This window comes from Sander vitreus, chromosome 8, assembly GCF_031162955.1.
Source record: "Sander vitreus isolate 19-12246 chromosome 8, sanVit1, whole genome shotgun sequence".
Taxonomy (NCBI): Eukaryota; Metazoa; Chordata; class Actinopteri; order Perciformes; family Percidae; genus Sander; species Sander vitreus.
The window spans coordinates 6,975,685-6,989,060 of NC_135862.1; the positions used below are offsets into that span (position 1 = coordinate 6,975,685).

Genomic DNA, 13,376 nt, shown 5'->3' on the forward strand with positions numbered 1-13,376 from the left:
TATGTGCAATACACTTGGCACATGTTTTATCTCGCCCCTTTTTATTGCATTTTTCGTATTTGTTCAGTTCTTATTTCAAATATTTTCTTCTTGCATACTTATGGATCGCGCACCTTTTTGTTGTTGTTGTGCTTGTCATTGATTACTGGCAGTATGAATGTGTGTATGTCTCCGTGGACTGCAGAAACTGAATTGCCGTTCGGGGATAAATAAAGCTATCTGTATCTACTGGCTTGACCTCTGTGAGCTGACTCTTAAAGCAGTTACGAGATCTCGGAGAACATAGTGACCCGAAGCAGGGTTGAGTTCACAATGTTCTCAAGGTTTAAGAGACACACAAGACTATGTACCTTTTTTAAGAACCGCTCCATTCACTTTGATGACGTAAGAGTAGATAGATAAGAAAGGGGCACCAGAGGAAAAGAGGATTGGTTCAAGGTAGGTTCACGCAGATAAATCTTCAGGAAGGCAACATTTTAACAATTTATGATACCAATACAGATAAGAGAATGTAACATTCACATCAACAAACAACCACATTCTGCTGATCCACTGACTAATGGTTCTTTTAAAAGGTTCAGCATTAGGGGTGGAACGGTACACTGAAGTCACGGCTCGGTTCATACCTCGGTTCAGACATCACGGTTCGGTTCGGTACAATGGAGGGAAAAGCATAACAAAAATGCAGAAGGCAATTGTTTTTATTGTGCATGTCTCAGGCTGTACCACCTAGTGTCATCCAGTCTCTCCCCTGAGCTAGCTGCAACAGCCTGAAGTGTCTAAAGTAAGATGTAAACAGTAAACAATAAGTAGGCTACCCCACATCATCTCCAGACTCCATCTGGAACTTCAATCAGCTAGTAGTGTGATATGGGAGACAAGCGCTGCTCTCATATGTGAATGCACAGAGCAGGGGTGTTAAAAGAGCAGCTTTGGTTACACAGAGCAGTTGGCGAATTGTGGCGTTAGCTTCACACGCTAACAGCGGAGCTAGCAGCAAACAGCGAAGCTAACGGCGGAGCTAACAGCTAACGGCGGAGCTAAAAGCGGAGCAAACAGCGAAGCAAATGGGCCTGGAAGCCATTTGTGGTCGAGGCAAGAAGGGACAAGCTACAGTACGTCCGTGTTTGGTCGTATATGGAAGGGACTAGTTTGCTGTGTGTGGACTCACTGGACCGACTCGACATGTAGGCGGACCTTGGGAGCTTCAGAGCTAAGGCGGGGCTACAGATTAGGTGTCCCTAAGAAACGCGTATGTAACAGTAGTTCCACATTACATTAATTCATTTGCACGCAAGTTTTATTTATTTTTATACCGTGTATTCTCCGTGTAAATTCATGTACATAAAATAAAATAACCGAGACGCCCGTACCGTTCCACCCCTATTCAGCATTATCATCAAATAAGTATATTGTTTTCCAGGTTTGTTTACACAAGAAGTGTTTGAGCCAAATGCTAACTTCAGCATGCTAACATGCTCACATAACAATGCTAACACGCTGGTGTTTAGAAGGTATGTTTGTTTAGAGTGTTAGCATGCTAACAATTGCAAGCTAGGGACAAAACAAAATGTTGTCCACTCAAACATTATTATTACAATTCATCCTGAGCATCCTTTTTTTTTTTTTTTTTTGTGTACCAAATTCTATGGCAGTCCATCGATTTGTTAAAGACATATCGGTCTGGACCGAAGTGGTTGACCAACCAACTGCCAATCCTAGAGAACCATGCCATTAATGTGAAAAACGTCCAAATATCCCACATCTGTTTTCAAAACAAGACTTTTTGAATTCTGTTTTGCGCTTTTTTGAGATAATATGCTAAAAGAACACAGAGTGTCAGGAGTGAAACCATAACTTCCCTCAACAAATTAAACATGATGTTATTTGACAAACATGATGACATTTGTCTAACTTTCCCTAGCCTAAATCCACGACATTCCACTTCCGGGATTGGTCTGTTAATTTGGTCCGGAAAATTTGCCGAAAGTCACTCTTTTTGGCCGGATGTCCGTTACCTTCCCCTTTCTTTGTGTTGTAATTTTAAACTGTGGTGGATTTCTGAGGACTATGGTTAACTGCTCCTCAGATCTCTGCAGGGTAAATCCAGACAGCTAGCTAGACTATCTGTCCAATCTGAGTTTTCTGTTGCACGACTAAAACAACCTTTGAACGTATAAATTTTTGACCAAAACAAGTTCCTTCCCGAGGCTATTTTGCAGAGGCCCCATGGCTCCTTCGGGCGCTTAGCACCGCCCAAGACAATTGTGATTGGTTTAAAGAAATGCCAATAAACCAGAACACGTTTTTCTCCCATCCCGGAATGCTGTGTGGACTAGCCAGACCCTCCTCCGCAGCGCTGTGGAGGAAGGTCTGGCAATGCGAGACTAAACTTTCCCTAACCCTGGCATGTGAGGTTTTGTGACCTCTGACCTGGTAGATGAGAGATTCTGTTTTGGTTTTCCCATTGATGTCTGCGCCCAGCTCGATCAGACACTCAGCCAATGTTGCGTCTCCGTCCTCGCAGGCCTTTTCCAGCATGCTGTAGTGTAGCTGTGAGTCGCACCACATCTTAGACAGAGCCAGGCACACCGATTTACGCAGCTTGACAGCAGACAGAATGGGAGGAGAGAAAATTAAACATGTTCCCGTACAATTCAGTTTTGTACTCTATGGTCCTGTGTGTGTACAGTACAGCCTGTGGGTCAACATAACTGCCTGCTGATACATAGTATGTGACTGAGACTAAAAATCTTGATATTTCCATGTAGATATGTCATTTTTGTTTTGTTTTTTAAAGAAAGAAAGGTAACACTTTACTTGAAGGTATCTACATAAGAGTGACATGACACTGTCATGAATGTATCATAAACATTATAAAGAGTCATTAACATTTATGACATAACGCTTCTGTCATTAAGTGTCATTCGGTTTTTGTCATGACAAGTTAGGGTTAGAGTTAGGGGTTAGGGTTCATGTGTCATGACAGTGTCATGTGTTCATGACAGTGTCATGTCACTCTTATGTAGATACCTTCAAGCTGCCCTGGTTCTTTTTGAAAGTAGCAGTTAAGAGACAAATACTCATCAAAAGTTAAGGGCTTTTTTTAAATATTTGTTGTGGTGAGAAGAGAGACACAGAGACACACAGAAAGAGAAACTGAAAAAAAGAGGAGGAAATAGTGGTTTTGTCGTGTCTAACCGTCTAACTCACAGCATTGTTGTTCTGGTCAGGAGTCTCTCTGAGGTGTTGGAAGATCTGCCTGTCGAAGTCTTCTCTCTGCAGCTCAGCAGCTGCTCCTGAACAGGCGTCCAGCATCCTTAAAGCCACCTGAAAACACTGCGAGACACAAAAACCACAGACAAATCATGAGTTTGCAAGCACTGAACTATAATCAGTGGCAGTCAAGAGAAGCCAATTCGATTTTACTCAAAGTATATAGCCCAAAATACAAATTTGCATCAAAGGGCTTTACAATATGTACAGCATATAACCGCCTCTATCCCAAGTCTACACTACTGTGACTGGATGTCTTTATCCAGACCACTAGCAATCAAATCACATCTACGTCTATATTTAAAGGTCCAATGTGTAGGAATTTGTCCCATCTAGTGTTGAGATCATATATCGCAATCAACTCTCTCGCGCCACGCAGTTCAAAGTACGTATTACAGCTACGGTAGCCTTCACGCTTCAAAAAGCCGGTCTCCTGCTCTTTTCAATATCCTTTTTCTTTTTCTGGGCGAAGAAGAAGACTCCTGTTCCTGAAATTTGGATTTTGAAGACGTGTGGTCCTCCATGTTTCCTTCTTCAAACTTGCCGGGGCCGGGAGGCGACGATACCCATTAGCAGCGTTAGCAGCACCTGTGAGTTTATTATGTGACAGCGAAAACACGAAAGGCGGAGCAGCATGTCCTGTGTGTCCCTTACCGGCTAACGTATTTCAAGATGGCGCATGAATATGGAACATCTACCCCAGTTCATGTGAATGCAAATGTAAAATTTCAAGCCAATAGGAATCCTTGGAATTGATGGTGGAGGTGAATATTCATGAAAAAGGACAAGTTTGTGAACGGGCAACACAGATTTAGTTAATGAACAACTAAACACGTTACACACTGGACCTTTAACATCATAAGAAAGCTGCCTGTTGGACTACAACTGTAAATGTAAAAAGTAGGGTGACAATATGTAAAGATATGGAAACAGATGTTATTGTGGTTTCTAATTCTGAGAAAAAATATGTAAAATTGTAAGACAAGTTCTCAAGTTTAAAGCAGGGCTGCTAGACGTGGCAGTAACAATATGTATTACATTTTGACATATTTTGTGTTTTATTCTCAGCAGTTAAGATGTTGTAGTTTGTGTATTTAGTGTGTAGTTAGTATTTTGTGAGTTTCAGTGGAGAGCTGCGTTGCCCATCTAACTGCCAGTTCTTGTCAAGATGTTAAGAATAAAAGATTTTAGGGTTTGCACTTGATGACAAAAGATTAGAACCAAATCATTAAACATGCATTGCGTTTCAAAGGTTACCTTCAGGAGCATCTCAGACTCTTCCCTGTACTGGATGAGTGAGGCGACCACAACGGAGGCCAGAACAGGTACGATCATCCTCGACAGCTTCTTCTTGGTTACGAGGTAGTTGAGCAGGGTGAGACCCCAGTAGTGTATCTCTGGAAGAAGTTAGGAAAGTTAGTGAAAGCACGATTAATCATCTTTAATATAGAAATAATCATATTTTAAATGTTCTGATGGGGAAATGTCTTTTGATTCCACTATCCAACAACTGTACATTCAGGTTTTTGCACACCTTTAGTCAAAGAAACGCAGATTTTACTTTTCCTCTGCATCTGATCATCATTCACCACATTCACTACAACTAAAGTACTTCCAAATCTGCTTTTATGGACCTAAACCTAAAGAGGGGGGCATAATGTTCTGTAAGTGAAATTATTTATTAGCACTTGCACATTGCACATTTTACCTCGATAACGATAATAACAATATTTTTTTTGTGATTGTTTTTTTTTGTCCTCATAGTTCATTGGCAAGGTATGTACTGTAAATACTCTCAAATAGGTGAGATATTTGAGATATTGGGATTTTTTCTAATTCATAAGTGCTTATTTTTGTGATTTTTAAATAATTGAAGGAAACACACAAAGCGGGAACTATTATGGCTATTTTTTTTGAAAAAGTATGAAATTGAAATGAAAGCACACATTGCTTGAAATGAAAATGTCACATTTTAGTTTTATAAAAATGACAGCTTCAGTATTTCGATGTCGATACATTTTCGATTAATCGTCCAGCCCTACTGCGCCATCCTGGTGTTGATCTTGTTTAAGACATTTAGCAGATTTTTCCTCTCCAATTCAATATTAAAACCGACAAAAATCTAATTTGGGTTAATTCAGGCTATTAATGACAATTATATACTGTACCTCGTTCCTGTGGGAACATTTGTAGTGTATGCAGCACTGTGTCTATCGCCCCCTGCTGGCAGAGCAGGTCCACTGCACCGGAGCAGTCAGCCAGAGCAGACAGCACCTTCAGACCGCACGTCTGTATGGTCGAGCTGCTGATGAACTGCACACAGACACAAACATATATGCTGTAAAAAATAAAAAATAACCTACAGCCCACCTACACCTTCAGATAAATGGTTTTAAATCATCAAATAGATTAATGAAATGGAAAGACTGACTTTTTTACTAAGACCGAGAATGATTTATACATTGAAAAATAGAAAGAATTGATAATATTGTTGTTGGGATAATGAAAATGGCAGTTAGATTTCCCCTCTCACCTTTAATTAATCTTTGACTTCATGCTTTTCTTTAAATGATTAACAATATCCAAATGATGTAGCGCTACATACAGAGTTGCCGTCTATAATTTTCCTATATTTGTGAACAGTATTGTTTCCTTTGTTACTTATGACATAAAGATAAGATAGAAAGAAATAAAAGGGTATTATCAAAAAAGGAACTGCGTAAATGTACATTTTGGAACTAAAGTCTTTATATGGCACAAAAGGCAGTTAAAAGTTGTACATATTATAGTTTATAATGGGGGTTGGACTTCCCCACTGACATGTGATGCCTTTTTTCTTGTTTCTACCCTTTTCAGAAGCTGTTTTTGTCAGTGTTAACCACCCAGCCCTCAGGCAGAGGGCTACCAAACATTCCTTCATACCAGTACAGCAACTGGCAAATTATTTTTGTTAATGCAATTACACCCTTTCAAAGTTCTGGTTACATGACAATTACTGTATAATTTCTACAATGAATGGATGAACTGTGTTGAATCTACAGTATGTAATGAATAAGAACTGTATGTACTGGCTGAGTATTTGTTCACTGCTTCTCTTTATGTGCAAAACAAAATCCCATGAGGGCGTTTTTCAAGCTCTGCCTTCATGTATTCTTGTTGGTTTCTGTGATAACTGTGCTATTTTATCAGGCCACATTTTAAAAAAAAAAGCCCGCACGGACAAAAAGGTGTAGAAAGGCTGTAAGAAAATGGGTAATATTTTGGGGTTGGTCGGTGTGTTCATACCCTGTTGAGAACCTCAAGGTAGAGGGTGTGAGCTCCTTCCACCACACACTGGTTTTTTAGGACCTTCAGTGACACGTCGGCCATGTCCGGATCTGCGACCGAGACGCCGTGCTCCCTTAAACTCCTTTCTAGGAATACAAACACACCAAGGAAACAAGTGAAGACAAAGAGGGAAACAAACCTATACACATCCGCTCTGTTATCAATCACTAATCTAATAAGGAGTGCTACGAGTGCAGTACTTGGAGCACAGGAAGAGCACATTATTAACTCATTTTGACAGAAATTTAAACAAATCGAGCTCCACTGAACCAGCTTTGTTCCATTTGTATTCCGAGAATCCTACATAATGTAAATGGAAACTTGTATTCGTAACCCTTCCTGAAAAGTAGCTGAAACTATCAGATTCCTAAACATGCACAACTGTATTTAGAGCTGTTCCCCCTTCAGTTCAATTGCCTAAATTTCATTCAATGTCCATTATTACAGCTACAGTTTATTTCCGCAACAGATTGAAAGACACAGATAAAGCCTATCATGTCATTACAGATTACTAAGGAGCAACATTAGCATTCATCTGGACTTTTGCTTCTGTCCACCTGACGAATCCAAGTCCATTATTCACTCTCATTTTAGCTAGTGAAAAATATCTGTTTCTTAATCTGTTAGATGTTCCGCTTTCTTCACCAGCTAGTCGCTAACCGAACTGTCTGATGTTTGGTGCTGGACCGAAGCACGTCAAGCCTGAGCTACCACCTACGAGCTAAGCATAGTACAGTTAACGTGACTCAGGATGATGCTAGCGGGCTCAGGCAAAGCACTATTTGGTAGAGCGCTACTCGCCGACCTGTGGATGAAACCAAATACCAACTACAGCTCTTGTGAAATGGGTGGCAACTAACTGCAGACCTGTCAGCATCGTAGAAGTCTCGGGTCTTAAAGACGCAATACGGTTGGCATGTTCTGAATTGTGCAATAATGACGGATTCATACATTTTTCTTTTGTTTACAGTAAATAAATAATAAACAAATACAAATCTTAAAGTCAAGTTCATAAAGCAACTTTCTTTGCATTCATTTAATTCCCAATCAAGATACACTGGTAAGAACTGCTTTCCATTGTTAATATGTACTTAAAAACTGTTCTGAAATGCAAAATAATAGAATTTTAATCATGTGCTTTTGAAATTTAGCGATTAATCGCGATTAAAAAAATTAATCGTTTGACAGCCCTACTAATTTCACATCACACACGTCATTTGGTTAAGTGTTGATGAAGAAAATGCTGATTAGTGAAACAAGCTTGCTGACTGGCTTTTACTTCATGTTCCACGAGCTCGGTCTGAACTTGGAAAAAACTGCTTTTAGTTTTAGTTAGGCCTGTCAAAATAACGCGTTAATTTCGATTAATTAATCTGAGAAAAAATAACGCAGATTAATCCATTCCATATTGACGTTTGACCTGGAGCCGTTCTAGCCACCATTGGACTGTAAAATGAAGGAGGGAGACGAGAATGTGCTGCCTGGATTATTAATTGGAACATTTACTTGTAAAAATCTTCTTCCTGGCTACCGAAATCTGGTGCCACTGATATGTCTGCGCTGCTCTCTGATGCTCTGAAGATGATACAGGCAACACAAACACCGCTGCACGTGACGCTAGTTAACACTATACTCAACAGCAGCTAACGTTAGCCTACCGCTAGCTAGTAGCTGGATTAAACACGGTTACAATGCTGACAGCTAACGCTAAACGGTGTAAAGTTTGACTGTGTTTTACTGTAGAGGATATATAGAGGGAGAGATGTAGAGGATGGATATATATATATATATATATGTATATATATATATATATATATATATATATATAGTGCACCCGACTCCTGGAGCAAATTACAGCACTTTCTTAAAATCAACTCAATTGTGCCTCTTGGACAATTTAGAAATCTGGTTCTAAACCTGCAAACATCTACTTGTAACTGCTTTACATAATTGTATTTTCTTTTGCATCCCTATTATCCTAATTTATTCATCAAATCTTTTTCCAATTCTGAATGTTTTATTGTCTTTCGATGACATTGAAAACTGAGAGTCGCCCTCAATGATCTCCCCAGGATAAATAAAGGTTGAATGAATTAGCGTGAGCAGAAATAGCCACCTTGGAGTAACAGAAATACACCAAAATAACACCAAAAATCAAACCGAAAAGATCAGCGTATCACCATCATCTGATTGGCAGGCAGGTCACCTATGGGCCGTGCATGAACACGACAGAAAGTGCACTTATGTTACCCGGGCAGAGGAAGACCAGGCTGGCCTGCAGAGCCTCCAGCTGGACCTCTGCCTGGAAGTTGTGGACCTTCATGCTGCTGAGGATCTGACTCATGGCCATGGTCAACTCATCTAGACTGGCTGTCCTACAGATATACAGTAAATCAATTATGAATGTCATTATTTTTGAACATTTTGAGGAGATACTGTTGCTTGATGTTCATGACATGACATTTTAATAAGCCAGAAAACAAAAATCCTACAAAGTACAAAAGGTGTGGATGATCTGTGACAAACAACTCTCTACTCATTGCGTCTGTTTTTTTGTTAGTTATACTAACTCGTGTTAAAACCAACAAGGAGGACATCATAGAATGGAAACGGTTTGTGCCCACCTTCCCTGGAAGAGCAGGTTGAGCAGTTTACAGGCGCTGACTGAAACTTCAGCTGAGGTTGAATGTCTCTTCATCATCTCCACTAAGTTGACGTGGAGGCCACTGGACAGCAGCAGAGAGCGCATCTTACCTGCAAACGGAGCAGAGCAGACTTTCGCTGTACGAGCCAAGATTTTTTTTTTTAAATATATATATATATATATATATATATATATATATATATATATATATATATATATATATATATATATATATATTTTTGGATGTTAAACCTGCAATAACCGATATTTTTTGGCAACTTGGGAGGCATATCATCACCTTTTAAGTTGATATGTGGAATTTGTTAGCAAACAGTTAGTCTATAGCCACAACTTTCCACTTCTGGGATTGCTCTCGTTCTGCCGGAAATTCTCCCCGGATGTCACTCTTTTCGGATGTTCGTTTTCCAATGTCCCATTACCTTCCGCTTTCTTTGTGTTGGAATTTTAAACTGCGGTGGATTTATGAGGACTATGGTTAACTGGTCCTCAGATCTCTGCAGGATCTGAGTTTTCTGTTGCACGACTAAAACAACGTTTTGAACGTATACATTTTTGACCAAAACAAGTTCCTTGCCGAGGCTATTTTGCAGCGGCACCGTGGCTCCGCTCGGCGCTTAGCACCGCCCAAGACGATTGTGATTGGTTTACAGAAATGCCAATAAACCAGAGCACGTTTTTCTCCCAACCCCGGTATGCTGTGTGGACTAGCCAGACCCTCCTCCGTAGCGCTGTGGAGGAAGGTCTGGCAATGCGAGACTAGCAAACAGGTGAATGCAAATCCAATATTCGCTCTCTTTTAGTTAGCTGTGTTTTTGGACTGTACCAATTCCTGAGGGAAATATCTGGCTCAATAACTGTTAAATGCTCCACTATGTTCACCAGCTAGTCTCTAACTAGGTTTGTCTGCTGTTTGGTGCTGATCAGGTAGTGTACAATAGGTTTTTAGAGCCTTTTCACTGAAAACAGCTGCGTGCTGTGGCAAAAATGGCACTATAAGAGGCGAGCTATAAGAATGAACCAAGACAGCAAAGTTGTGGGCCGGCCAGCTAAACATTAAGTTAAAACTCACTATAAAACTCCACAAAGCCAAACGGAGCTGCAGATTCGGGTGATAACTCTCTGTAGGTTCGCTACGATCAACTCCTTTCACATCATCACATTGTTTTCACATTGCAGTTTGTTTGATACATTGTTATGTTTAAAATATCAATTATAGCTGCTTTAGTGTGGACTGTTGAAGACTCACTGTTGTGTGTGAGGAGTATGGCGATGGCACTGGTAGCAGCTTGAAACACACTGGGGGAGGAGGAGTGGAGCAGCATGGCCGCCATCAGCTGTCTGTGAACAGGAGTCCTGAAAACAACCACACAACATCCAACAAATGACATTACATTCTCAAAACAGACATTAATAAATACAATATTTGTTACACATCTCTCATGATAGCACAGCACTAAATTAAACCATCAAAATCTGATGTCCCGCATTTACCTGATTCTAATGGAGGTCACGGATAAATTATTATATTTCTTTTGGGCTTTTCTGTTTTAAACATCTGTAGAAGATGTGTGTACCTCTCTTCCTGTTCCTCTTCTGAATGCTTCACGCCAACTCCATGCAGTAACAGATTGTGAATGGCCCAGCTTGCAGCTTCCTAAGGTAGTAAAAGTGATTTGCACAAGTTAGACACTTAGATGTTTTCATAAATGATTCTATGTTAAGTATTGGCTGTAGCTCCAGGGCCAGAAAAAACTTGGGACTGACCTGAACATCTGGCTCGGCAGCGTGGAGCTCCAGTGCCGTACAGCAGTCCTCCATCCAGCCCAGGCCCATGTCTTCCACCTCCTCCCTACCCCTGTTCTCCTCCTCCTCCCCTTCCTCCAGACCCTGCTCGGCCACTGCTTTGTTCTGCACGATGGTTGCGGCTGACAGACGGAGACAGTAAGGCGGAATTACAACGCTGTACAAGATCTAATCCAACCATCAAAGGTCTTCTGTTCTTTAAAAACATACAACTTGTTCTTCTCAACACTACCGAATAAACAATTTCTGTGCAATTTCCTACTGAGAACTTTGTTTGTCAGCTTGTTTTGCTAATCAGTAGATCATATCATAGCTAAAAAAGCCAACTGCATTTTGTTGGTTATAAACAAAGTCAAAGACTAGTAGTTTGTTTCGTTTAATTGGGTTAAATCTTCAGGATACACATACCCTAACCTGGAAACACAGTCTAGTCATGTCATGGCTATATTCAGCACCCTGGAAAAAACAAGCTGGTGGTACACGGCTGATGACTTGATGAAATCAATCAGCATAGTCCCAACATATAGAGAATATGCTGTTTTTGTACCCTAATGTAATTTTTCTTCTTGTGTATAATACAGTTATGTGCCGATGTGTAGGTCAAGGCATCAAGTTCAATAAAGCATATGGGAGTGTGCATCCTCACTGAGGTCAGCCAGACAGGAGAGAGCGGCGGCTTGCAGCTTGGCGTTGTCAGGGAAAGTCTGACAGGCTCTGACTACGACCCTCAGGACGCCGTTCAGTACCAGGATGTTGTAGTAACTCTCTACGAGATGACACAAAACAAAAACTGGATTAAACTGATGCATCCAATGAACCAGTCAATCTTAATTTGTCAACTGGCAAACATTGTCTTATCAGGATGAAAAGAAAATCCAAACACTGCCATACTGAAGGAGAGGATTCATTGATTTCGTAAACTGTGTTATCACCGACTGTCAACAAGCGTGGAGATAGTCCAAAGTTATTCAATTACAGACCATCTGAGAGTTTTAAACTCTCTAAAAAAGTGTTGACTACAGTTTACATCGGTTCCAGTGAAGTAAACTACAGAAACATGCAACCAAAACATATTTCATCTCACAAAGAATAAGTATTCAGCTAGTTGTGTACGTACTAGTTTATTTCTAACAACATGAAATAAGAAGCTTTTACATATACAGTACAATGTAAAGTATCTATCAAATAAAAAGCTAACTATAAAAAGCTAGAAATAAATAAATATATATATATATGTGTGAGTCTTAGTCTGTGGACATTTTGAACATTTGACCTGTGGGTCTGACCTGATGTAAACCTCCTGAACAGGCAGCAGGCCGTTTCCTGCAACTCCTCCACCTCGGAGAACGTGTCCATGGCGGTGACAATCACGCTGTAGCACCGAGCGCCTCCCGACATCAACATCTCCACGTTACTGCCTGGAAGAGAAAAGCTATACAACTCAAAATAACTACACCATCTCCGTTTTTTGTTGTTGTTTTTTTTGTTGTTTTTTTGCATTTCAAATTACAACCTTCATGTTATAACATGTAAATAAAAAATGTATGTTATTGTCATAATATGCATATTTAAGATTCCTAAACCAAAAAAGAATGGACTCACGATGGACAAAACAAGGAAGTAATAGGAAGCAAAGAAAAGACAACCAAGGGGTTTAGAAAAAGTCCCTCACAAATGACAGAGAGTGGTATCTCCTGGAATCCCCCCATGAACTGTGATAAATCGTACATCCGTGAAAAAACACAGATGAAAGTGGAAGAAAAAAATGTATGACTGAAAAAATGTATGACTGAAACTCTTTCATGTCTTTTCTTCATGTCCAGCTCCACTTATAATGCCCAAAACATGCAGTTAATTGGAATTCCAGTGTACAGCAATGTCTTGGTTTATTCTTTGTCATTTTCAACCTTTCACTGAAATAAAAGTAATATGTCATTTATTATGTTTCCTTATTTTACAACTGTAAAATATCCTTCTCAATAAATATTTTGGTCTTTAATACCCAAATGGAAGCTATCCCAAAGATGCTTGATAATGGTATGTTTTTAAGTCAAAAACAAATATAGGCTAGAATGCCATTATTTGATTGAGCTCAAACCTTCAAATATTAATATTGGGAACAGCCTTACAATCCACAGGGTTTATGTTACATGTTAGCTCAGTTGGTACAGTGGCCGCACATTAGAGGTTTACTCCTCGGCGCAGCGGCCGTGGGTTTGACTCCAACCTGCGGCCCTTTGCTGCATGTTGTTCCCCCCTCTCTCTCCCCTTTCATGTCTTCATCTGTGGAAATAAAGGGCCTAAA

General features: G+C 40.1%; 1 protein-coding gene across 4 annotated transcripts in view; it reads right to left on the reverse strand.

Moving 5' to 3' along the window:
* Positions 1-13,376, reverse strand: part of lrrk2 (leucine-rich repeat kinase 2) — a 49,889-nt gene that overhangs the window by 30,558 nt on the left and 5,955 nt on the right. For all 4 annotated transcript variants that reach the window (XM_078256525.1, XM_078256524.1, XM_078256526.1 and 1 more), the window contains exons 7-18: positions 12,358-12,489; positions 11,718-11,837; positions 11,033-11,193; positions 10,843-10,922; positions 10,515-10,621; positions 9,228-9,357; positions 8,854-8,978; positions 6,562-6,689; positions 5,445-5,589; positions 4,534-4,673; positions 3,214-3,339; positions 2,434-2,604 (exon numbers count right to left, since the gene is read on the reverse strand). In XM_078256525.1, the coding sequence (XP_078112651.1) occupies positions 2,434-2,604; positions 3,214-3,339; positions 4,534-4,673; positions 5,445-5,589; positions 6,562-6,689; positions 8,854-8,978; positions 9,228-9,357; positions 10,515-10,621; positions 10,843-10,922; positions 11,033-11,193; positions 11,718-11,837; positions 12,358-12,489 (1,565 nt within the window). The remainder of the gene's footprint in view (positions 1-2,433; positions 2,605-3,213; positions 3,340-4,533; positions 4,674-5,444; positions 5,590-6,561; positions 6,690-8,853; positions 8,979-9,227; positions 9,358-10,514; positions 10,622-10,842; positions 10,923-11,032; positions 11,194-11,717; positions 11,838-12,357; positions 12,490-13,376) is intronic.